Source organism: Phodopus roborovskii, unplaced genomic scaffold (assembly GCF_943737965.1).
Source record: "Phodopus roborovskii unplaced genomic scaffold, PHOROB, whole genome shotgun sequence".
NCBI classification, from domain to species: Eukaryota; Metazoa; Chordata; class Mammalia; order Rodentia; family Cricetidae; genus Phodopus; species Phodopus roborovskii.
Window position 1 is genome coordinate 12,744,669 of NW_026125052.1, and position 23,822 is coordinate 12,768,490.

The following is a 23,822-nucleotide window of genomic DNA, read 5'->3' on the forward strand; positions in this document are numbered from 1 at the left end:
TGGTGAGCTATGTTCTATCTCCATTCCACAGTACCCTCTGCCTTTTCAACTAAGGATGCAATGACAAGGAAAATGTTTCCCTCTATCAGAGGCCATAGCGACCTTCAAGGGAGGGGGTCAAAGGCCAGCTCCAGACCTCCTGGCTCATTCCTCCACATTGCACTCAGGAACAAGGGAGAAAGAGGTAATAGAAGGCACCAAGGCCAAGGAAGATGGTTGGGAGAGTAAAAGCAGCAAGCAGCTGGCTGACCCTGGGGAAGCTGGCAGCCTCCCCCACCTGCCCCTGCACTGCATACATTCTCTCCCCCCAAAATAGCATCTCTGGGGGGGGGGAGTGAAGGGAGTTCTCAGTTCATTGTTCACTCCTTCCCACAGTGCCTTCACAGCTCTCCCCTGCTGTCTCTCGCGACCTGGTTTCCCTGCCCAGCCCTTCTGCTCTCCCTGTACCCTCGCCTTCTCAGCCTCCTGGGTCCCAGGATCTCTAGCCAGGAAGAGAGCCTACTGACCTTGGCCTACCATCGCCATTATCTCCTGTGCCCCACCCTCTGCTGTAGCTGCCCCTTTGGGGAAGAAGTAAATTTAATGCACACAATTTGAACATCAAAGGTGTCGCTGAGGGTTTAAGTTACAGTCTTTAGGTCAGGGAAAGAAAAATGGCTGGCTGGGATGGCAGTTGAGCGGTAGAGTTCTTCCTACCATGTTCAAAGCCAACAGGACCTCATGAAGGAAGGCAAAGCTCCACATCTGGAGACCTTATTTGAATGAAGATGTTCTCCCTCAGAACTGGGAGCCCCAGGGCTCCTCTGCACCCGGACTGCACAGTTCTAGGAACTGGGACTCTGTATTGGGCTCTGCTGTATCTCCTGCCATAGACTCTAACCATACCCTTTGCTGATACTGGCTGGACTCTCCTGTGTGGAACGTCCTCTTGCGTTGCTCATGGACAATGGGAGAGTCAGGCTCAGGGCCTGGGAAAGGTTCGGATTGGGGAATATGGACGCGTTCCAGCTGGGGGGGGGGAATTCACAGTAGCAAGAGGGGTTTCAGAGACGGGTCTCACGGGCAGGGATGTGGAGTAGTGCTGGGGTGTGTGGAGAGGCTGGGAAGGGGTGTCTGCTTAGTCTGAGGGTGGCTGAGTAACAGTGGGTGCACTTCCTCTCCCCAGGCCAGCTGTGAGGCTCCAGTCCCTAGCACCGTGGGAGAGTTGGAGGCAGGGAAAGAGACCCCTCAAAGTCATTCCCCCAAGGGAACTACTCCCCCCCCTGTTATTTCTGGCTCCATTTTCTTGGTCAAGAAGGGTGTCAGTGGCAATGCAAATGAGGAGGTGCTGGAGGTGCTGGTGACACCCATCCTGTCCCCCAGCTCCTCCCTGCCTTCCCCTATGCCCACACTAACACAGCAGCGGCCCGGAACATCAATGAAAAGCGCCTAGCAGCTCTGGCCTAGGCCAAAGTGACAGGGGGAGTGGCCAAAGCTGCACCCTCAGAGGACAGGGCAGGCAGAGCGTGGGACTCTGAGTGCCCCTCCCACCCTGGGTCCCGCCAGGCCTCAGACCATGAACACAGGGTTGTGCCTGGCAACTGCATAGATTCTGGTGAGTGCTACGGACCAGGACCTCAAACCAGAGCTTCCCTCCCAGCCTGGTCCCAGGCAGGGCCAGCAACTTGATAACACAGCTCAGAACCCCCTGCGGATGGAAGTGGAGCCCATGGGGACCTGTGGGTGACAGGAGTGTGGGGAGGAGGCCCTCCGGGCCACGGGGAATCTCCAGGGCACAGGAGTGGAAGTAGAGGAAGGCAGGAGGAGAGAGCCAGTGGGTCCATCTCCCTGCTCCTTGGCCTCGGAGTCACCCATTCTGCTTCTCCCATTGAGAACCCCTCCTTGCCATTAATGCTTCATCACCTTCCGTGATCTCAGTTCTTTCCGTGGTGCCCAAAGTTGCTCTGTTTATATTCTTGTTGAAGGAGAGACTGGCCCGCTGCCCCCTCCCTTATAACAGAATGAAAACCCCACTCTCTGTCTTCTTTGGCAGCCCTAATCAGCCGGGTGAGGTGTTTCTCATTAACGTGGCTCACTCACCACTCACCCCTCCTTTGACTGTCAATCAGCTCCTTCTCAACAGAGGCCACAGGTCACCCCACCCCACCCCTAGCACCCAGGACAGAGGCAAGGTCTGCATGATCTGGGACCTCCAGATGGTGAAATCCTGGGGGTAGGACAGAACTGGAGAGGATGCTGGATGGAGATATGCCCTGGCTGACTTGGTCTCTGCTGAGTCCCTCACCCTCAGCCCTACACAGTTCTTTGGGTCTGTCTGTGCTGGGAACTGCAAGTGGTCCACAGGAATCTCTTCTAGCCTCTCAGGGGTCTCCCCTATACCTCACTCAAGTGAAAGTTGTTCCAATCTTCCACCTTGTTTCCAGGAGCCTTGTAATGGTAACTCCTTGGTCCCAGAACCCTGCAATTCTCAGCCCCCCCCTCCTGCTGCCCTCTGGGCTTCAGGGAATAATACATAGTAAGTGTCCTGTGCGCTTGCAATCCTGCTGGAGAGGGAGGAGGGTCACAGGTTTCCTAGCTCTCCTATTCTCAGCCCTCTCATTTCAGAAGCGTTAGATGGACGTCTGTGACCATGTAGGGCACCTAGATGGAGGCACACTGCCTCCCTCCACTGCCTTCTCTTCCAGCCCCCAGCAACATTCTGCCCTGTACCTGAGCCTTTCCCGAGTCCCTAGAAATCAGGGAGACAAGCTGCCAGAGTCTGCTCCCTATGTCCCCATGCTTTCTTCACCCTGGTGACAGGGGAAAGTCCACACAGGACACCTGGGTTCCCTCATTTAGGTTACTGGGTCTGCCTGTGCCCATGTGCCAGCTCTTTCTCAGGCCCTTCTTTACATCTTTTCTCAAGGCTTCCCTTGCCTTTTGTGTTCCCAGAACATCCCTTAGTCTGTGTCATACTAGCCAGTCATCCAGACCTACAGAGGCCACTGGGCACTCAAATACCAGATGTTCTAGAATCTTCTCTCAGGGCTGTGAGGCACATATGCAGGGAGGTCTACCTTTCCTGGCACTCAGGAAGGTCTTGGCAGCAGACAGTGGTTACTTATTTCAACACAAGAGTTGAGGAGGCTGGCCCTAGCTGCAGCACGGGGAGGGTCAGTTGCCATGTTCTAGAGCTGAACTGAACGTCAACCATTGATCAACCAAGGCTCTCTTTCTCCCTTCCTTTTCTCTCTCTCCATTGTTTTGTTTGTTTGTTATGTTCCTCCTCCCCCCCCCCCCCGCCGGCAGGGTTTCTCTGTGTAGTCCTGCTGTCCTGGAACTTACTCTGCAGACCAGGCTGGCCTCGAACTCAGCCTGCCTCTGCCTCCTGAATGTTGGGACTAAAGGTGTGTATCACCACACCCTGCACCTGCATTTTCTTTCTAGTAACAGGGCCTCTGTGCATCCTGGACAAGAGTCTTCCCCAAGTCCCCTTTAAAAAAAAAAAAAAAAATGGTCTTGTGGAAATGAATGACAATCAGTTAATGAATGACTAACTCAGACTTGTTTTTCCTTTTTTCTCCAGAGGGGCACATGCTGCAGCCTGTTCATGACCCAGCTCTAACTTCCCAAACTTTGGAGTGTTTGAGGTAGCAGTTGAGCCTGAAGCCTGGCCCCTTCCTAGTCTTAGACCCATGAAGACATGGGATTTGGATATTTGAGCTCTCATCCTCTGTGATGTCCCAGCCTGGCTCCTAATGAAAACTCCCCCAGGGCTCCAGAACTTCTGCTGACCAGACACGCTGAGGGCAAAGATTCAACCTGTACCTAACAGGGCTCGGTGTCTGCTTCAAACCTGTTTCAACTTAGACATAAGCCACGTGTGACTTGCATCCAGAATGACCAACATAATCACAGAATGTGGGCCACACACACTTGCTAACGCCAGCTCAGCAGTGGCTGTGGCTCCCAAGACAGTTTCCAAGGCCTCCCAAGTGAGGGCCAAGAGCCCTCCCACCCCCCCCCCCCAAAAGCACGGGCTGAGCGCAGATGGAACAGGTAAGTTTTATTTGGACTTTCAACTTGTTCAGAGAGCACAAGAGCCCTCTCTCCCCTCTACAGCCCCCTTCCCCATGTCCCCTCCCTGGGGAACACTCAGGGTACAACAATGCATCTCTGGAGTCCTTGGCCCCTTCCCTGCTGACATACCCCTCACCCCTGCACAGAGGAAGGAGGGGTGTGGGGAGAGGGCCTGGAAGATTTGGATCAGAATGGCACATGTGATGGACAGTGGTTTTCCACTGCCATCAGCTGGCCAAGGCCCCAGGGAGGCTCAAGTGAGGGGTGGATTCATAGTGGGCAGCAGGCTCCCTCAGGAGGCTCCCACCTCAGCCTGGGACCCCAGCCTCCCACTCCCCTGTCTTTCTGAGGGGATGACTCTGAGGTAGATTTCACAGAGGGAATATAGGGTTGGGTGGGTGGGTTTGGGAAGGGGATTAGCTCTTTTGAAGTTGATCTCCACAGCACCCTGGGCCCATTCTCAGGTTCTGGCCTGGGAGGGAGGGGCTGATGACACCCACCCAGCAAATACAGGCTGAGTCACAACTGGGCTCCAGGGCGCATATGGTGTCAGGAGCTGCAGTGGGGAACATGGAGGCATCTGCCTTGATGATCTGCACCTTAGTGCCAGGGCCTCTGGAAGGGTCCAGGCCTGTGAGGGCTGGCAGACAGTCCCCTGGACTGAGGGAGATGGCCCAGGAGAAGGTAGCCCCTTTGGGGTGGATCATCCAAGGCCTGCAGGCTCCTCCCACCCCACTGTCACCTTCCCTGCTCCCCAGAGTGGGCAGAGGGGGAGATCAGAGCTGGCCTGCAGAGACTAACAAGAAACAAGATGCTCCTTCCTCAATACCATGATCCCCAGGCTGGTCGGGCATGAGACAGAGGGCTGGCATCAGTGTGCAGGGCAAGCTCTGTGACCCTCTCAAGAGGTCTTCCCTGGAAGAACATCGCCCAGGAAATATGGACAGTTAGGAAGGGGCTCCCAGAGCTCTTGGCCGCTCCTCCTCTCCCTCCCCAAACACTAGACTTCCTCTTGGATTCAACCTTGTTGGAAAACAGAAAGGCAGAGAGAGAGGTGGAGGGTATGTCCTCCCCATCCCAGACCAGATCTCCACTCCCCAGAGGAAACCAGGAAGATGGAGAGAGCCTTGGTCAGCCTCCAAGAAAGAGCCAGAGCTGAGTGGTGCCTGGACCAGGGAAGACGGCACACACATTGACTCGGTAGCTAGTGGAGGTATCTGGGGACCGCAAGGGGCAGGGGCCCCCCACGAGATTCATGCAGCATTCAAAGTGAGTGAGTGTCTGGGGGGGTGATGAGAGAGCAGAGAAACAGCCAGTTGGGGGAGAGACGCCCTAGATCTTGCTGTTCTCCAGGTGGGAGTCAATGTGTTTGATGAGAGCATCATCTGGGTACCCAACAGGGAAGCCCAGCTGGCAAAGGGGGCAACTGCGGATGTCAGAGCCCACCGTCTCCATCAGTAGCTGCAGGAAGAGAATGAAGCCACTTAGAGTCTGTTCTTTCCTAGGACCCACAATAGAGAGGGAGGGCTATGGCTCTCCTTTCCCTGGCACCATCCTCAACATAGATTACAGCCACCAGCCCAATCCCTGGGCTTTGCCTAAGGCACATGTCTTTGAAAGTGTGTGAGACTCACTGTTCAGTTAGCTGGGGCACTCCAGTAATGAGGGAAACCAAGACTTGACATGCCTCCAGAGCGAACAAGGCACAGCTAACTTAATGCATTGGACAACGGCAAACAATGTACAACCTAACATAATTTCCTGTCTGGATCTGGAATATATTTTGGCCCTCCCAGGAAACTCATTATTTCAGTGAAATGATGGAACCCTGAAGTGGGTTATCATGCAGGATAGACAGAGAAGAGCCCAGGGTCTGAGGCAGGCCTGACCCTGTGTGGGTCCTTGTTCTTCTGCCCCTTTCAGGATCCCTATCCTTTAGCACCCACATAATAGTGTGCTTGAGCCACACATTCCAAGAACTGCTTCAGAATGATTGCCTCCTAAAACCTCACTACAGTAATAGTATCACCGTTTTCATTTTGCTGCTGCTGAAAGTGATAGAATTTGAACGTGGTCTTTTAGATACTAAGGGGGCTGGAATCAAAGCTAGGGCTGTCACTTTGAGGACCATACTTTTAATATGGGGGGGGGTTGTTCCTACCAACTGGAAACAGAGGGAAGAGGGAGAGGAAGGTCTATACTAAGCTAGGGTGTGTTTGCTGCAGGGTAGCCCCTGCCTACCATGTGTGAAGATAATTGACAGGGTGGGACTCCAGAGGGAGAGCAGGCTCTGTCCTCATCACCTCAAGGTACCCAGGCTAAGGGAAGCAGTTCACTACTCACATTGATGGATGGCCAGGACTGTGCGTGCTCGGCGTGGGCATAGGAGGTGGCTGCAGGTGACTCCGGGATGGGGAAGCCTGCACAGAATGAGGCGCAGCGGATGGTGCCCGCTTCGGGACTGGGAGGGCTGGCGGGCATGGCCCACTCCTCTTCCTCCGATGGCTGCTTCTCAAAGCGTAGGCGGATGCCCTCGAAGGCTCGGCGCGGGCTGAGCGGCCTGCCTGGGCCATAGAGCTCGCTGCCGTAGGTGCGGGGCTTGGGGAGCGTGGCGGCCTCGGCCTGCAGCCAGGCGGGGGAGGCACCAGCATAGGCCGCGCCCTCCGCTAGCTCCGAGTAGCTGCGGCGGCCCTGAAAGCCGGCCTTAGCGTGGTGGCTGGGCGGCTTGGCGTAGACACGCTCCGCCAGCGTCCTCTCCCCGGGCGGCGGTGGTGGCCGGGGCTGCGGGGCCGGGCAGCTGGGTGGCACCGGTGAGCGGCGCTGCGGGCTGGGTGACTGGCACGATGGAGGCACCGGCGAGCGGCGCTGTGGGACAGGCGACGGGCAGGAGGGCGAGGCGGGCGAGCGGCGCTGCTGGGGCGAAGGGCATGGGGGCACGGGCGAGCGGCGCTGGGCGGCGGGGGACTGGCACGGGGCACAGGGCTGCGGTCGGGCAGGTGGGGAGGGTGAGGGGCACGCGGGGGCCGGGGAGTGGCGTTGTGACAGCGGCGAGTGCCTTTGGCCTGGGAAAGAGAAAGCGGGGAGGAGTGTCAGCCAGGGGCTTGCAGGGGCAATGCCCACCCAGGGAGTGGGAGGTGGCTCCTGGGCTCAGCGCCTCTGCTCTCGCCTCTGCTCTCGGGCTCTGGCAGCCTCACCTGCGTTCCGGGCCTGCTCCTGCAGCAGAGTCCTCAAGATCCTCCCCTGCAGGGAACTCAACTCCCGTAGCCGGCCCAGCTCTTCTGTCAGTTCTGTGTAGGCCAGTGCCAAGTTCACCCTGAGGTCAGAGGGCAAGGGGTGGGAAGCAAAGGGATGTGGTTCTTCTGTCCCAGCCATAGAAAAGAACCTGCTCTGCCTTGCATCTTTCACACCTACCCCAGCTGTAGGGATCCCCTCTCTCTGCTTTTAAGGTCCACCTCAACTGCCACCTCTTCTGGGGAGCCTCCCCCAGCTTCCAGAGACTGAGACCGTTCTCCACACTGGAGCAGAGGTTCCCCGCCTAGGGCGAGGATGTGGAATAGACACATTCCAAGGGGTCCCTGAATCCCATTTGGGGGGCTGCTCACTCACACAGGTGGTGTGAATGTTTCCCTAATTGGTGGAGAAACTTCGATGACAAAACGGGTTCCTAAGAAAGCCACACACTGAAGTTACAGCGCACTTTCTCAGAGTGCATTGGCACAGGCTCCTGGAGACAAGGCTACAATCCCTGCTGTGCAGGAAGCAAGCTGGGACTGCCTGGGACAGAGCAGTCTCAGGGTTAGCCTGGTGACACCCTGTCTCAAAACAAAAAGCAAAATGTAACTCTATGGTAGAAAACTTGCCTAGCAAGTGTGAGGTCCTGGGTTCAATACTGGCCACAATCCCAAAACTGTAATACCCAATATCCAGTACCATAAACAGAGGATCTGTGTTCTGGGGGGGAGGGGAGAGGGACCCAGAGGAAAAACCATCGTCAACCTTGAAAACACTGGGGATCACTTCTGCACAGGCTGTGATGAAGCCATTCCTTAGGAAAACACCCCGCTCCTGGCAGGCAGAGCTGATTAGCTCCTCTCCAAGTTGGCCCCTCTCCAGGCCCACTGCTCTTGTTGCTACCTGAAAGCTTCCTTGGTGCACCTAGCCTCACACCTCCCAGGGTCTCACTGTACACATCTGGGCTCCTAGCCTCGCACCTCCCAGGGTCTCACTGTACACATCTGGGCTCCTAGCCTCGCACCTCCCAGGGTCTCACTGTACACATCTGGGCTCCTAGCCTCACACCTCCCAGGGTCTCACTGTACACATCTGGCCTGCTCTTCCCATTCATATCCATCTGAGCAGCAGATGGGGACTGTCCCCCTGCAGGGTGTGCCACCCAGACTGAGCATTTCTCAAAGGCCACCTTGCTGTGGACTTGCATTGGGAAGTACACCATTGTATTTCTAGTCACAGCTCTTTGCTCAGGGCTTGTTTCTAGGTTCAAAAATGGCTCCCATCCAGTTCTTTTTTCCATGCAAATTAGGCCTCTTCAACACCCACTCTCATGGAACTTAGCAAAGGACCCTTTTCTTCCTCTGGGTCACCCCAAACACAACCAGGAAAATTTCCAGCCCAAACCGCCCCTCTTTCTCCCTGTGAGCTGCTGCCCCACCCCAGGAGCAGTCCTGATCTCATAGGGGCTCTACCTCGGCCTTGGGACCTGCTTGCATCTGCACCCTGGGCTTGGATGAGCCTCTGAGCTCTGAAGGCAGGGGTTTGACTTTCCTTAGCTCTCTCACCTCTACAACTCCAGAAGGGACCTTGAAATTTCAGCAGCTGGGGCCGTAGGGAAGTAACAGGTGCTGCTCAGGGTCAATCTCCTCCCAGGGTGTGAGCTCCTAAGAGAGGGTGCACCCAGCCCAGTAAGGGCAAGGTGGCTGGGGATGTGTGAGGCGAGTGTGAGTGAAGCAGGGAGTATGCCAGTCAGGACAGCAGAGGCATCAGGCTGGGGTTCAGAGAACAGATAATGGCTGTGCTCCCCACTCTGGCTCAGGGGCTGCCACTCTTACCAGCCGGGGCCACAGAGTAAAACCACTTTTAATACAGTTACAGTAAAGCATCTGGGAGCTAAGCCCACTTGTTAGGGAAAACCAGGCCACACCACCCATCTCCCAAGACAGGAGTTGTCCAGGGAACCCTGACTTGGGCTCCATGGCCACCATCCCACCACACCTCGGGCCTCACGTCTGTGAAATGCAATCTCTGCTCCACCACCTTCATCCCACAAGTCTGTGGTAAGAAATGGGTCTTCCTATGAGATTGGGGAGTCCAGGCACATCTCACAGCAAACAGGGAAGCCCTCCAGGGAAGCTTCTGCTTTTAGACTGAAAGCAATCTGAGAGCAGGAGCTGTGTGTCCCTAGTGAGATGGGGGCCCCTGGGGGACAAGGTCATGCTGTGTGCTCAGCAGTGGGAGCCAAAGGGAATCCTGGACAGTGCAGATATGGAGTGTCACATTTGTCCACTGAGCACAGTTGTCTTCCCCATCCACCTTCCCTGCTGTATCTCTGGTGACAGATACAGGTCGTCTCTTTCACACTCTGCCTGGGAGATCTCACCTGTCACATTCAGTCCCCCAGGTCCCTTTCTCCCCTGCTGGCTCTCTCACAGTCAGGAGCCACCCTAGTTTCCACAGCCCAGTGCCTGGCACTCTCCTTGGAGTGAAAAAGATGGCGCTTCTTCCAGAAATGGAAGAAGCCTCTGCCTTAGCTTGCTCAGCCCCTGTCCAAGCTGATATGGGGCCCTGAAGCAAACAGATACAGTCCTCCAAGACAAGAGCACCAGGCCACCCTCACAAAGACGTCTGAGACCCTGGACAGAGTGAGGGGCTCTGACCTCCTCCTGCCACCTCATAGTCCTGGGGGGCATGCCCTTCCTCTGGGCATCTCTCTCCTCACACACTGATGGTTGAACATGCTCAGCTTCAGAATGACTCACTGAAAACACTGCCAATTCAGTGGAAAAAAAAAAAAATGTCAACTTGACAACACAACCCAGAGCCTCACGCATGCATCTAAATACACACTCTGCTTCCTGACTTCCTGGCCACACCTGAGAGGATTTTCCACCATCAAGACTTAAGGAACAGATCATATGAGCAGCAGCACATGCTGCCCCAGTTCTGTATGAATGCTGATCATGGCCCAGGCACAGTGCTCGGAACCTCATCTGTCTTCACGACTACCCAACGCCAATCGACCTCACAGAGGTAAAGCCACCCAGAATGTCCTAAAGCTGGAGAAGAGAACCTGCCTCCCAGATTCCAAAGCCCTGGCTACTAAGCATTGCACATACACAGCCCACACCTCAAGAGAGTGGGAGAAAATGCGTTGGGAAAGCAAAAGAGAACAGGAGGAGGAGGCCGAGGCTCTTGGAGGCAGCCCAGGAGTTCAGAGAATCACTGGGGCCCTGGGAAGAGAGAGGAGGGTGACAGACACTCGGGGTGGAGGAGCAGAGTGGTGAGGAGCTAGTTCCAGGTTGTGCAGCAGTGGTGGGTGCAGAGCAGTGATTCAACACTTGCTCTCAGCACCTCAGCCCACTAGGTTGGCGTCTGTCTTTAGAGAAGCCAGAGTACAAACGGCAGAGCTGGCAGGCGAGAGGGCTTCTACTCTTCCTTGACTTAGCCTTTCATTCATCCTTCCCACTGGAAATCCAGGGATCTCAAAGTCCCTCCTGGAAGCAATTGTCTTCACTGTCACTAATAAAGCTACTGCAATGCAGGAAGGTCAAAGACCAGAGCACCTTCTCCAAAGCCTCTCTCTGCCTCAGAGGAGCTTGGGAGCCACAAAGACAGCCCCTGCTCCCAACCACTCCATATCAGTGCAGGGAGAAGTCGGGAGTCAGGCCAGCCAGACTTGGAGAGTGGCTTCAAGTTAGGATGAAAACTAGGGTAGATACAGGGCTGGTAGTTCTTCTGCAGCCAGGATTATGGACACAGTTGGGGATCAGGATTAGGGATAGGGGTAACATCAGGACCCTGTGCAGGGTAAGTGCTAGGGAGAGAATAGGACTATATCTGTCCTGTGGTCAGAACCATCATCTGATGTAGACCCAGGAGAAACTCAGAAACCCAGCACTCCCTCCCGGACCTTCCAACCTTACCCCTGGCTGTCCTGAGCTGCCCCAGCCACCCCACCCAGCAGGGGAATTTAGGGGCCAAACTTTCCACCCACCCACAGGCACACCCAGCACCATCTTCCCGCCTGCCAGACCCTCAGGGAGGGGACCACAGGCACCAGGCCGTGGAGCGGACTTGAGGTTGCGGGCTGGTGGAGGAGGAAGTTGCTTTGCAACAAGCCTGTGCTCCACCACTTCCTTTCCGGAGCCTTGAGCCCTTCACGCTCCTCGACCAGCTATGTCATGTGGTTCCCAGACCTGAGCTCTTCATGGCAGCCTCTACTAGGCAGAATCAGATGGCTGTGTGTCCAGAAGCTTCCCTAAACACAGATGGACAGAGCAACTCACAGCTGGGCAGGAACCAGGCAAGGGTCCTGGTTTGCCCAGGCCTGAACCTGCTCACACTAGTTGCATAATTAATAGTCCCCCCTTTCACTTTCAAAAGTGATGCAATTTGGTCAACAAATCACATGGTCACCCTCTTATAAAAGGGCTTCCTACCTACAGAACCAAATACCTGAGCAGGCAAACAGTGAGGCTCAGCACCCTGCTCACTAGACCTGCCTGGACTGCCCTTCTCTAGTTCCTGAACTTCCTAATGCCGCATGTTTAGGAGAGCGATGTGGACATGAGGAAGCCCACTTTGGGGCTTGGGCTTTTTGTTTTGTCTTGTTTTAAGATTCTGGCTTAAGATTTATTTAGTATGCTGGATGTGGCAGCTCATGTCTATAATCCTAGGACTTGGGAAGGAGAGGCAGGAGGACCACCATGAGTTAAAGGACAGGTAGGGCTATATAGCACTCAGGATGCAGACAGAGGCAGGCAGATCTCTGTGAACTCTAGCCCAGCCTGGTCTACATAGTGAGTTCCAGGACAGTCAGAGATACATACTGTGACCCTGTCTTGAAAAGAAAAACAAAACAAAATAAGCAAACGAACCCAGCTGGTAATACATGTTGTAATGTTTGCTCATGGGAGGTAGAAGTAGGAGAACAGGAATTTAAAGTCATTCTTGGCTAAATAGCAAGTTCAAGACAGCCTGGGCTACATATTCTGTCTTAAAAAAGCAAAAATCAAACCAAAATTTAGACAAACAACAACAAAAACCACCTGGTGATAAGAGAGGGGACAATGTGCCTGTCTATGGGAGAATGATGACAAGAGCAGCTCTCAGCTCTGGCCCCAGCTGGCAGGCACAAGGCTGGAAATGCCTTCAAAACCCACAGTCCCCTCCGACCAGCAGAACGGTGCCCACCCTCAGGGCGCCCTGCAGCTGCAAGTACTCAGGGGTTAATTCTTTGTGCTCTGGGTATCAGGTTGAAGGAGACTTAAAGGAAAGGAAGTAGGGAGGGTGAGAAGCCCGAAGGAGGAGGCCCTTGGCCTGCTGGTTCTGGGGGCAGGAGGCTAGGCTCAGGGTACACGGGGGTCTCCGACTTCCGTCCTGACCCACCCCACACTGCCCTTGACCTCTGTGCAGAGTTTCCATCCTCTCTCTTCTGAGTTCACACTTCCCCACCACTAACCACAGCCCACGCAGAGGCTTGTGGGTGGAGAAAGGGGGTGGGAGGGGTGGGCGGAAAAGGTCCCAGGTTGCAACCCTGAGCCCCCCACACTAGGAAAAAAGAAAGGCCTATAACTTACGGTTTCCCCTCTTTTTACTGCGCCCCTCACCAATGAGACCCAATCTGCCTTCCAGAGCCTCTATCTGCTTGGAGCCCTCTTGCCCTCAGGTAGTGACACTCAGATTTCTCTGGTCCCCTGGCACTGGCCATACTTTCAAACAGTCCCACCCAGGAATCCACAGGCCAGGGGAGGGGACTATGGGGTTCCTGCACATGTCACTGTGGCTAGAACTTTCCCAGGTCCTAACCTCCCTGAACACCCTCATAAGCTCTGTGAACTCCACAGCCTCTTCCAACCTCCTCCCTCGTCATTGCTCTTTCTCTAGGGCAGTTCAGCCCCTCCTGGGCTATGACCACCAGGAAACAAGCTATCCCAGAGTCCACCGTGGGTCAGAGCTGAAGAATGGCAGCCTGACCTGTCTGGTCTGGTGTCAGTCCTGCTTGCTGTGAATCACAGGTGGTTAGAGTTTGTGGGCCAGGAGCTGAGAACAAGGGACTGCAGCCTCCAAGGCCCGCTCCTAGACACAGACAGCACCAGGGTGGAGTTCATAGGGCAAGATTGGTGTAAGGGAGATATTTTAGTGGAGGATCCCTGAGAGCAATCTGGCTGTCCCAGCGGACAAGTGAGGCTGAAGGCACCTTTCAAGATGAGAAGATTAATTCCTAGAGGCAGGCTGGGCTCAAGAGCTGCCCTCTATCCCCACATAATGTAATGCCAGCATTTCATTCCCAGGAAAGGCCATCAGTAAAATTCCCACTTGATACAGAATCAGCACAAGTAGACAGAAGAGGGGGTTGCTGATCCTGGGGGGCAGAGAAGAGGTGTCTGAGCCATCCTTAGGTGGGGGGATGGGAGAAAGCCCCAGGGAATTGCCCGTTACCAAAAAGGCTGAGTTTATAAGAAAATAAAACTACCATGGGGATGAGGACCTCCTCTGAGAATTAATCCTGCCACACTGGGGCTGTGGAGAAACATTTCAACTAAAGGAAAGGGAAGAGCAGGCAGGGCCTGCCTGGCTGACAGGGATCCAGGAGGCTTATAGAGGTCACCAACAAGTCAAAGGAGCCCACTGCACTTTGGGAGAATTTCCTCAGCTCGCTCCCTCTGGTTGGCAGGGAAGTGGCTGGTTTGGCCAGAATAAGCAATATGGACGATACAGCCTCCAAAACACCTTCTGAGTTGGGGCCCTGGCCCCTGGAAGGTCCACTGCTCTCTCCACCCCTTCCCATGTTTGACCTCACCTTCTTCTCACACCCTGCAGCAATGGCTGACTCTCGAGCCCAGGAGGGGAACCCAGGGTCCAGAGGGGCAAAGGTTAAGTCAAGAACGCAAGGCCTTTCCCCTTCTCAGGAAGAGTTCTATGACCCAGCCTGCTGAAGTCCCCCCTACGCACAGGAATTTCTGCAATAAGAAGGGATTGGATTCACTGACCCCCTAAGAGGACCTTCGGGGCTGAGTAAGGATCCACTATATTCGGGTATGTGTGAGTTCCAGGTTTGAACATATGGGCTACCGTGGTCCCAGAGGCCCAGCCACAAACCAGGGCGGACCCCTTCTGCAAAGCTCCCTCCCATCCTCCACAGACGGCTAGCTGAGGGAGGGGTCTCCCACCCATCAGCCCCACAAACTCAGTTCTCACCCTCTCGGCTGTCACAGCTCCACCCAAGCCCTCACCCTAGGGTGGGGAAGGAAGCAAGGGGTACTCCTAGCTGGCCGGAAGCTGGGTAGGATGCCGAGGAACCCTGTTGGGAGGGAGGACCCTGGGACCCTGGGAACTGGGTATGCCCTGTGAGGGAAGGTTAGTCCCTGTCCCATTAGGGTCTCAGTCTTTGCTGGTAAGGAATGTGTGAAGCCTGTACCATTAGCCTCATCTCACGAGAGAGGAACTAAGCAAAAAGGAGGGTTAAGCACTCTTTCTAGAAGTGGGTGAAGATAAGTCTGGGATAGCTGTGAAAGATGCCAAGGCCACTGCTGCTGCTCAGCCTTGCTGCCCAGTGCATCCAAGACCCCACTGTCAGGTTCCCCCCAGATACGCACACCTTCTTCCCTACTTTGTAGACCCTGTCTCCTCTGCCCACCTCAAGGACTCCTCCCTCTAAATAAACAGACAAGGCAGGACAAATCCAAAACAAGGGAGGCTATCTCCTTCCTCACAAGTGAGAGTGGATGTACTCAACCTCTAAGTTTTGTTTCTGGTACAGAAAACTCAACAGGGAACACAGAACAAAGCAACAGAGCCACTGAGTGCATCCCCGCCCAAACCTCGAGAACAGATGAGCCTGGTCCCAGAACCTGAATACTCCAGAGCCCTCTCCCTGGGCAACCCCGATGCCACACCCCTTGACCTAGGAAGAGAGGTCACTCAAATAATGTGGACAGCTGGAAAGCATACTCTGGAGACCTGAGGTAGTCCCTAGCATATGGGGTTAAGAGGGCAAGGGTTATAGATGTGACTTACTGATCGTCCCCAACTCTCTTTACCCAAGCCATGTCACATTCCGACTGGTTGGAGGCCAGATCCTGAGGAGAAATGTAAAGGTCAGAGCCCAGCCTTCTCTCTCCTCCTCTTCTCTGCTATTCTATTCCCTGCCCATCTAAGGCAGCTCCCAAGTCACCTTTACCTGGGCTCGGGTCTCCTGCAGCTGCTTCAGCTCTCCCTGCAGCCTCTCACATTCAGCCTGGAGTTGCTCTTCCCGCAGCTGAGCCCCCCGGGCCTCCCCCTGCGCAGCCTCCAGAGCTTCTTCCAGCTGCCTCCGCTCCAGCTCGCTCACACTTACACTGGTAGGGCCAGGCCAACCTGCTGTCAGGAGACAAGACAATGTCACTGTCACATAGGCTCTAGCTGCCACCACTGACTCCCAGATCCACTGGGGTAGGTTAAGAACTCAGCCCAAGGTGCAGAAAGTAGCCAGAAAGCCAAACACCCGAGGGTGAGAGATAGGATTACAAGGGAAGTAAGGATAGGCTAGATGCAGATTCCATCCTCCTGGAGGCCAGGGGGTGGTGGGGAGGTAAGATGGCCTCTGGAAGGTCAACCAGAAGTCTGGAGCATCCTGGGGGGGGGGGGGTACACTTCTTGTAATTGCAGCCGAAGGGGACTCTGCGTGGGGATGCCCTCTGCTGGCATAACCTAAAAATTGTATGATCTGAATAGCAAAAGGATGTCAGTAGGAGAATTTGTAAAAGGGTGGTTGAGGTGAAAGAACAGTTGGAGAGGAGTATGGAATAATTTTGAACAAATTTAAGATATTGGAAAGAGCTATATATGGGATCACATGATCATAATCCCAGCACCACGGAGGCAGAATGAGGAGTATTATTCCAAGTCCCAGGATAGCCTGGTGTACACAGTAAACTCCAGACCAACTAGGGCTGTATAGTAAGACCCCACCTCAAACAAACAAACAAATAAATAAATAAATTGTGCCAAGATCTTAGGCAAGCCAAGGGTGCCCAATGACACTGAGATGGGAGTTAGGATTGGAGATTTGGAGATCAGAAAGGCAGAGGTCACTGATGTCTCACCATGACCCAAGGCAGGTCCCCCTCTCAAAGCCAGATAGTGCAGGTCCAGGTCAGGACAGGTTGTGGCAGGGGCAGGTGGGGGGCTCAGGCTGGGGAAGGCTGTATCCCTGAGGCCTTGCTGTTGCTGCAGCTGCTGCTCTAAACCACAGATCTGCCGCAAGTGGGTCTCCACCAGGGCCCGCTGCAGGGAAAGACAGAGGGTTCCGGGTCTATGCAGGGCCAGGGAGCCCCATGGACTCCCAGACCCAAGAGTCCCCCAGACTGGAGGAGAGTGTCCCACACACACACTCCAAGTAGCCACAGGTGTGCGGCCTCCTCTCCTAGCACCTGCAATGCAGATGTTTCTGGCTACTGTGGCTGGCAAGGTCAGAGTCAACCCTCTTCTCTGCCATTACCACACAGGGACATTTATACAAACATTCAGCTCTAGGTCCAGCCACCCCGCCCCCTCAGGAACATAACTTCCATTTGCATAAATGACTTAACCACTTCTGGGCTTCGTCTACCTCATGTATAAAATGGGGATAGCAGTATCACGCCTACCTCTTTTGATTGTTGTGAGAGCTAAAATGAGTAAGTGTGCGTAGAGGGATAAGAACAGTGCCTGGCATGCAGCAAGAGCCTCACAAGCGTTTCTGACTATAAAAGGAAAACTGTTTTACACAAATGTCCCATCATCCTCACAGCAGCTCAGTGAGATGGTTACCATTTACCCTGCTTTTCGGATGAGTGATGGAAGCTAAATAATTTGATCAAGGTCACACTGAGGAGTTGAAGAAACAATGATCCTGCCACCTGCCCACACACTCACACAAATGGCCACTGCTAACTCTCATCAAACTCATGGCAAGATCTATCTCTAGAGTTGTGGGCACCTCTCCTGTCAGCTCACACCCTCTCCCAGGCACAGTACTGCATGTACAGGTTTGATACAGTGTCCTACAGGGTCACTGTATAGCCAAGGGGACAGTCACTCATGACCTGGATGATACTGTGTCACTCAAAAAGCAAAGCAGGCATTCACAGATAGATACACAGGTGGTATACACGCAAGCACAGTGTGTGTGACACACAGGGCCACACACAATCACAGGTTGGAATGCCCACACAAAGACCTCACCCCCCACTCTCCGGGCCTCACCATCTCCCCCAGCTCTGTCTCCAAGTCGTTTTTCTCCACACAGAGTTTCTCGTAAGCCTGGATCATCTCCCCGAGCTGCTCTTCCTGCTCCTTACTCTTCTGCAACTGGATAGGCCCGGAGAGGTGTGCCAGGGTCAGAGCCACCCTTGACAGGTAGCAGAGGGGCTCCACCCACCTCCCCAACCCCATTTCCAATAGAACAGGGACAGCTGAAGCTGATTTAGGGAGGGCAGTGGCACCTCCGGGATGAGGCGAGGTGACTGACATCAGAGACACAGAGGGAAGCAGGAAGTATAAGGAGCTGGGCTGCCTGGGAAGTAAGGCCGAGGGCTTACCTCATGTTGGAACTGGTTGAGTCGTTGCTGCAGACTGACCTTCTCTACCTCCAGCAGGGAGCCATCCTTGATTTCATACAAAGGGAAGCCATGCTCCTCTCCAAAGTCAGTGATCAGCGGGTACTGTGGAAGGGCAGTCCTCAGAGAAGCCTGGCCCCCACGCAATGACAACCTGCTTCAGAGACTTCTATCCCTGCCCTCTCCAAAAGGACCTACCACTCCAAAGCTGAGCCCCCCTCCACCCCGCCCCCCATCCACTGTAGGAGCAATGGCGCTTGCTCACTCACACCCTGAGCAGCAGCCACTTCAAGGATGAGCCTCCATTTCTAACGACTTCTCTGGGTCCTTGGGATCTCTTGGGCACCCTCCCACCCTTGCAACTTTTCTACACAGCTCCCCATCCCATCCAGGTTCTGACCTTGATCTCATAGACTTTGAGGCGACGGCGGAGGGTGGCATTCTCTCTCTCCAGACCCCCTAACCGCTCCTTGATATCTCCATAGGCTGTGATGAGAGCAAAATGGGAGGCAGAACACATGTTTCCTCCAAGAGAGGAGTCTCCAGGACCATCCAGCCACACCTCACTGGGCCCCAAAGCTTCTTGGGTCAGGATGCTGATGTCATCTTCAAACATGGACTCCATGGTAAGAGCTTCAGCCCACACTGGGCCTCCTGAGAGAGAAGGTACAGTATGAAGAGGGCCACTTGGTGCTTGTCCCCAACTCCCCATGCTGGTCTGAGGACCCTGTGGTAGCTGTAGAGCTTCAGCTGGGAGACCAGATCCCCACACCACCCTCTCCCTCAGAAGGTGACATCTATCCTCTGCTGTCACCGCTCGTAGGGGAAGGAAATGGACACAGATGTACCTCGAGTTGAGTCGGGGGACAACTGATAAGCGGGGCCAAGGAAGCCACAGTGGCAGGGAAGGGCTCCTTCCAGAACCCAGAGAGACCTGTGGACGGGAGGCCACAGCATTGGCGCAGCCCAGAACCTGCCTGGACTGCTTAGCTTGGTCTCCTCCCCAGACCTCCGGTTTCCCAAATACCTGGACAGCGGCCATCCCAGGCCTCTGTCGCCTGCTCCTAAGGAAGGCCAGTCCCACCAGTCAGCCCGGCCTCTGCGGCCCCCGCCCAACTTCCTCCCGCAGGATCCCAGAGTTCAGGAAAAGGAAGCGCCTCCCTAGCTACGCCGGGGCTGTGGCAACCGTCCGGGCGCAGGTGGCCCCTGACCTGGGACCCACAGGAAGTCCTTAGCTGAGTGTCAGAGGCAGCACACTGGGCAAGGGGGCCTAGGGGGACGGGGGCCACCAAAGGAGGCTCCAGCCTGTCCCTCTGTGCCTGCACTTAGGGAAGTGGGGAGCCCCGAGAGGGGGCAGGGATGACTCAGGGCTCCCAAACGAGTAGGCAGCGAGGGGGTGCGTGTGTACTTCTCCCGGCCCTGTGGATGAATGTGTGGCTGTGGCTGGCATGTGGGGGGAGCGTGTCTGTGAATGAGTGTAGGTGTGCCGCCGTCAATGAGCGCATTTGCGGGCCGGAGGGCGGGGGGTCAGCGCGGAGTTCGGAAGCGGCCAGAGGTTGTGCGCGCGCGTGTGAGCACGCGTGCGTGAGCGTGTGGGCAGGGTGGGCACGTTCGGGCCGAGTGTCACGTGAGGCACTATGGGAATGTCCGAGGTGTGTGCCCGCGCCGGAGCGTGTGTGCGCCTCGGCCGGGGGGCTCGGCCCGAAGGCGCGAGTTCCGACCGCGCAGGCCCCAGCCCCCTCCCCCAGCCTCGGCTAAGAGCCGGAGGGACGCGAGTGCCGGGTCTGAGTAAGGAGCGTGTGCGCGTGTTTGTGGGGCCGGCCCCACCTTTAACCCTCTCTTGCCCACGCCACCCTCCCGGTCCCCCGCTGGCCGGCGCTCGTCACACCCCCCCTCGGCCCCCTGCCCACGACCCCGGTCCCCACACACCCCTGCCGGGGGACCCAAGCCGCCTTCCTCCGCCTCCCGGGGCCGCGCGCGGAGCGCCCGCGCAGGCGACCGGGGAGGGGGCGCGGGGAGCGCCCAGGCCCCTCCCGCGGCCGCTGAAAGAGCCGCGCTTTAAGCGCCTGGGGTCGGCGCGCACGCACGGCCGCCTCCCCCCTCGGGGGCCGAGAGCGCGCAGCCCCCTCCCCCACCGCGGCCGGGCCCGGGGCGGGCGGCCGAGCGGCGGCTCTGGGGCCGGCCGCGGGCTGCGGGCAGCGGGCAGCGGCGCAGGTCCCCTCCCCACTCCGCTCCTGGGCCAAGCGCGCCCCGCGCCCCGCGCCCCGGCCTCCCGCGCCCCCGGTCGCCCCGCGCCCGCCGCGCCTCCCCCCTCCCCGCCCGGCCCGCACTCACGGCCGCCGCGGGCTCCGGCTCGCAGTCGCAGCGCACCCCTCCGCCGGCTCCCTCCCCTGGCCGGCCCCGGCGCCCCCACCCCCTGGCACCGCGCGCCGCTCCGCGCCCTGCCGCCGCCGCCGGGTCTCTCCCCACCCCCTCCCCTCCCCTCCCGGCCCCCTCCCTCCCTCCCGCTCGCCCGCCCCGCTCCTCCTCCGCCGCCGCCGCCGTCTCCTCCGCCTCCTCCTCCCCGGCTGCTCCGGGTCTCTCCAGCTGGGCCGGCGCCCGGGACCCCGCGGCTTGTCACCACCACGTGGCGAGGGGCGGTGGCCCCCGCGGTGCGGCCGGGCGGAGGCTGGCAGCGCGCCTGGCGCCCACCCGCTCCCCGCCGCGCGGCCTCCCCTCCCCGCCGCCGACCGGCGCAGTGTCTGCGGACTGTGTGTGCTGGGGCGCCTCGGGCTGCACTTGGGGCTGCACATTTTGCGAAGAAGTAGAGCTGTTTATTTGGGGGGAAATATTTTTATTTCTTAATTGGTCTTTGGAGAAGAAAGATGACCAGACTATCTACTCTTTGCTCTCGGAGGAGGGGGGCATCGATCTGATCTATCCACTTGAACACGCAGACATTAGAGTTAAATCTAACTTTGAAAGTGAGAGTGAACTAGAGATGAAATGTTCATTTGGGAAGACGGACAGCCCTCCCACCCTCATTACAGATGCTCCCAGAGGCCAGAGAGATGTAGAAACATATCCCACTCTTTCCACAAAGATTTGAGCATCTGCCAAACTGTCAGGCAGAAGACGAGTCTTTTTGCCACGTTCCAACTGTGTGACCTTGGGCAAGTTACTTCACCTCTGACTTACACTGGAGATTATTCCCGACAGGCCACCCTAATGGGGAAAGAATAGGGATCAGACGCCAAGGTGCCCTGAAAATGCCTGGGAGATGTTAATGAGTCATTTTCTTTCCCTGGTGGATTAAGAACCGTGGACAGAGGCAAAGCCAGCCTGACTGCTGCTGGGTGATCGCCAGAGGAAAGCTGAGGGCCTTTGCCTTGTGAACCCGGTAGATGCAAACTCTGCAGGCAGGGCAAAGGCTAAGGAAGGGGGTTTTGGTGGGGTCAATATTTAGTTAGGAAGACTCCCTGGAACATGAGCCCAGCTTTCTGGCTTCTAGCAGAAGCGCTTCTGAGAAGTGGGGGGGGGGGGGGCAGGATGAAAGAAAAGGTCTCTTGTTCTGCATGAGCTTTGAGAAACAAGGGCAGTTGTCATCTTCTCCACTGTAGAGAAAAATGCTGCTCCTCCCAGGATGGCCAGCCCTGGTCTTGGATGCTCTTCAAAGGAGGGGAGTCTCACTGGCTTGGCCTCCCTCCTGTTGGCCTGCTTGCTCACTTTTATAGTTCAGAACACAAAGGCAGGTCAGCTACTTGCTGGCCGAGCAAGCACCAACTTTCTCTGAGCCATGTAGATGACCCACCTATCCTGTAGATAAAAAGGCAAGCCAACTGGATCATACATCACCCCACACACTAGACCCAAGGACAAGGTAGCTGTCCTTTTCCTTCAGGCTCCACAATTTCTCTTGTGAACTGGGAGCCATGTAAGCTTGAGCAGAGTTGAGCAGATTCCTTCCTTGGCTGCAGGACAGTGGGGTCGAGGTACCCTCTGAGTGCACTCTCCAGGATGAGTCAGTCCCTGCAGCTGCTGGCTGAGCACAGTGCAGGCCTAATTGAGTCACCTGGTGTCCTAGGGCCAGGTGGTTCTGTCCTGGGTTCTATGTTGCTGGTGGCAAAAGCCCAACAAACTTAGATGCCTGAAAACCTGCCCCTAAGTTTGGCCCTGATTTCAGTACATTTCTATTTCTAGCTCTTGTTCATGTCAGACAACTCTAAGGACATGAACACGCTTCAGCCCATTGTCACTACACCTATTTAAAAAATACTCAAACACTATTTTGGGGGGTGTTTTGAGACAGTCACTCTGGCATCAAACTCGAAGCAATCTTCTTGCTTCAGCCCACCTCTTCAGGGAAAGTATGCAGGAGTGAACCCCATGCCTGACTTTTTACAAGAGTTTCCCAGACACTCATGACATACTGAATGCTGAGAGTACAGCAGGAAGTATGCCATCTTTGCTCTCATGGAATTTACATCCTGGTAGAAGAGTCAGAAAAATAAAAATAGAAATCGGAAATTTAAAAAAAAAAAAAGCCGGAAGCCAGGCATGGTGGTGCTTGCCTTTGATCCCAGCACTTGGGAAGCAGAAGCAGCGGGATTAAGTGAAGCTGGGCAAGATGGCCTCCACCTATGTGTGAGAGGGCTGAGTCTTGGAGACCATTATAGACTACGTTGTAAAGTAAGAAACCTCCAGTCTCCCATGGCTCCTGCTTCATTCACAAGAAAAACTGTGGAGCCTGAAGAACAAGGACACTGCCTTGCCCTTGAGTCTTGTGAGTGGGCTGGCCTTCCTATCTACCTGATAGGTGGGAGTGTGGGTCAGTGACAGAGCTCTTGCCAAGCAGCTAAATGTAAGGTACTGGGCTTGCCGGGCTACTGACCCGGGCTACTGACCGTCAGGGGAGGAAGGAACCAGTAGTAGCAGCCACAAAGGAAGGAAGGAAGGTGTGGTTCAGGGTTGTCTAGGAGGAGCAACAGATGACACAGCCTTGGAGATAAGCCTGAAGGATTAGAAGGCATGTTGTGAATTGTTAATGAGGGAATCAAACTGTTACTTGAACTTGTGTGACTTCACTTCTTGAGAAAGCAGGGCTTGGTATACGTCCTTCTAAGAGCCCTGAAACCACCTGGCTCATATGGAAGAGACAGCCGGGAAATACAAGGGGGCATGGTAAGGGGAGGGGAGGTGTGGTGTGAAAGTTTCCTCACTGGCCTCAGGTGTGGTGAGAGAGGACCCCCTGCTGTGCTCAAGCAAAGAGAGCTAGAGCTGAGAGCACTGGAAGCACCCTTCTTGGAAGCCATCAGGGAGAACCTGTCTCCCACTCCCATGACTCTTGCTCTGGAGGAAGACTTTGTCTTTCTTGTCCCATTCTTGCCTGAAAAAATTGTAGGAGGAAGTGGCATTAGGCTGAATCAAAACCAGATGACTCAAATAGCTCAAATAGCTGTTGGGCAAAATTGATTAGATCCATGTGACAGCACAGGGACCTGGGGCCATGGTCAAAGCTTCACTTCCAGACGTTAGGAAGTCAGGGTCACTGTGGAACCATCATAGGCTACCTCAGGTAGCTGTTGGTCTCCTCTGTGGACAGTGATGAAGGCAGTGGGGGTAGAGAAACCGGGACCTCCAGGAGCAAGGCTTAGAGGAGATGGGATATGTTGTGGTATTTTACAACTAAATGTTTTATTTTCTCAAAAAGGATGTTTTTATCCAAAGTCAAAATTATTTATGCAGGTGGTGCTGGGGACACACCTGGTTTTTCTGCATGCTAGGAAATTGCTTGACCATAGAGCACATCGTGAGAGCTGCCAAACAAAATTACAAAAAGGATACTGATCCAGTCCTAGTGCTATGTGCTGTAATACCAGCTAATTGGGAGGCTGAGACTGGAGGATTATGAATTCAAGCCCAGCCTGGGCAACTTAGACCTGTTATCAAATCCCAAATGAGCCTGGGTTT

At 55.5% G+C, this 23,822-nt stretch overlaps 1 protein-coding gene across 3 annotated transcripts; it reads right to left on the bottom strand.

Annotated features, from left to right (window-relative positions):
* Positions 1 to 4,030: 4,030 nt before the first annotated feature.
* Tbkbp1 (TBK1 binding protein 1) lies at positions 4,031 to 19,639 on the bottom strand. 3 transcript variants are annotated; one of them, XM_051175191.1, is made up of 10 exons: positions 18,901 to 19,639; positions 18,274 to 18,527; positions 17,856 to 18,005; positions 17,521 to 17,625; positions 16,380 to 16,560; positions 15,476 to 15,654; positions 15,313 to 15,374; positions 7,254 to 7,372; positions 6,403 to 7,121; positions 4,031 to 5,520 (listed from the first exon to the last, which is right to left on the bottom strand). In XM_051175191.1, the coding sequence occupies exons 2-10, from the start codon at positions 18,496 to 18,498 to the stop codon at positions 5,392 to 5,394; spliced, it is 1,869 nt and encodes a 622-aa protein (XP_051031148.1). In that variant the 5' UTR covers positions 18,499 to 18,527; positions 18,901 to 19,639; the 3' UTR covers positions 4,031 to 5,391. The 3 variants fall into 3 exon arrangements, with proteins under 3 accessions (XP_051031148.1, XP_051031139.1, XP_051031129.1); XM_051175182.1 differs by lacking the exon at positions 18,901 to 19,639 and adding an exon at positions 18,722 to 18,845 and having other exon boundaries at positions 15,476 to 15,651; positions 17,856 to 17,978; XM_051175172.1 differs by lacking the exon at positions 18,901 to 19,639 and adding an exon at positions 18,722 to 18,845 and having other exon boundaries at positions 17,856 to 17,978.
* Between the last annotated feature and the right edge of the window lie 4,183 nt (positions 19,640 to 23,822).

Coding starts and splice junctions, on each gene's coding strand:
- Tbkbp1 (XM_051175172.1), bottom strand. CDS start 18,830: ATGCTGTGGCCTCCCGTCCACAGGTCTCTCTGGGTTCTGGAAGGAGCC. Junction 18,528..18,721: donor GTCCCCCGACTCAACTCGAG/GTACATCTGTGT, acceptor CTTCTCTCTCAG/GAGGCCCAGTGTGGGCTGAA. Junction 15,655..16,379: donor GGGACCTGCCTTGGGTCATG/GTGAGACATCAG, acceptor GTCTCCTGACAG/CAGGTTGGCCTGGCCCTACC.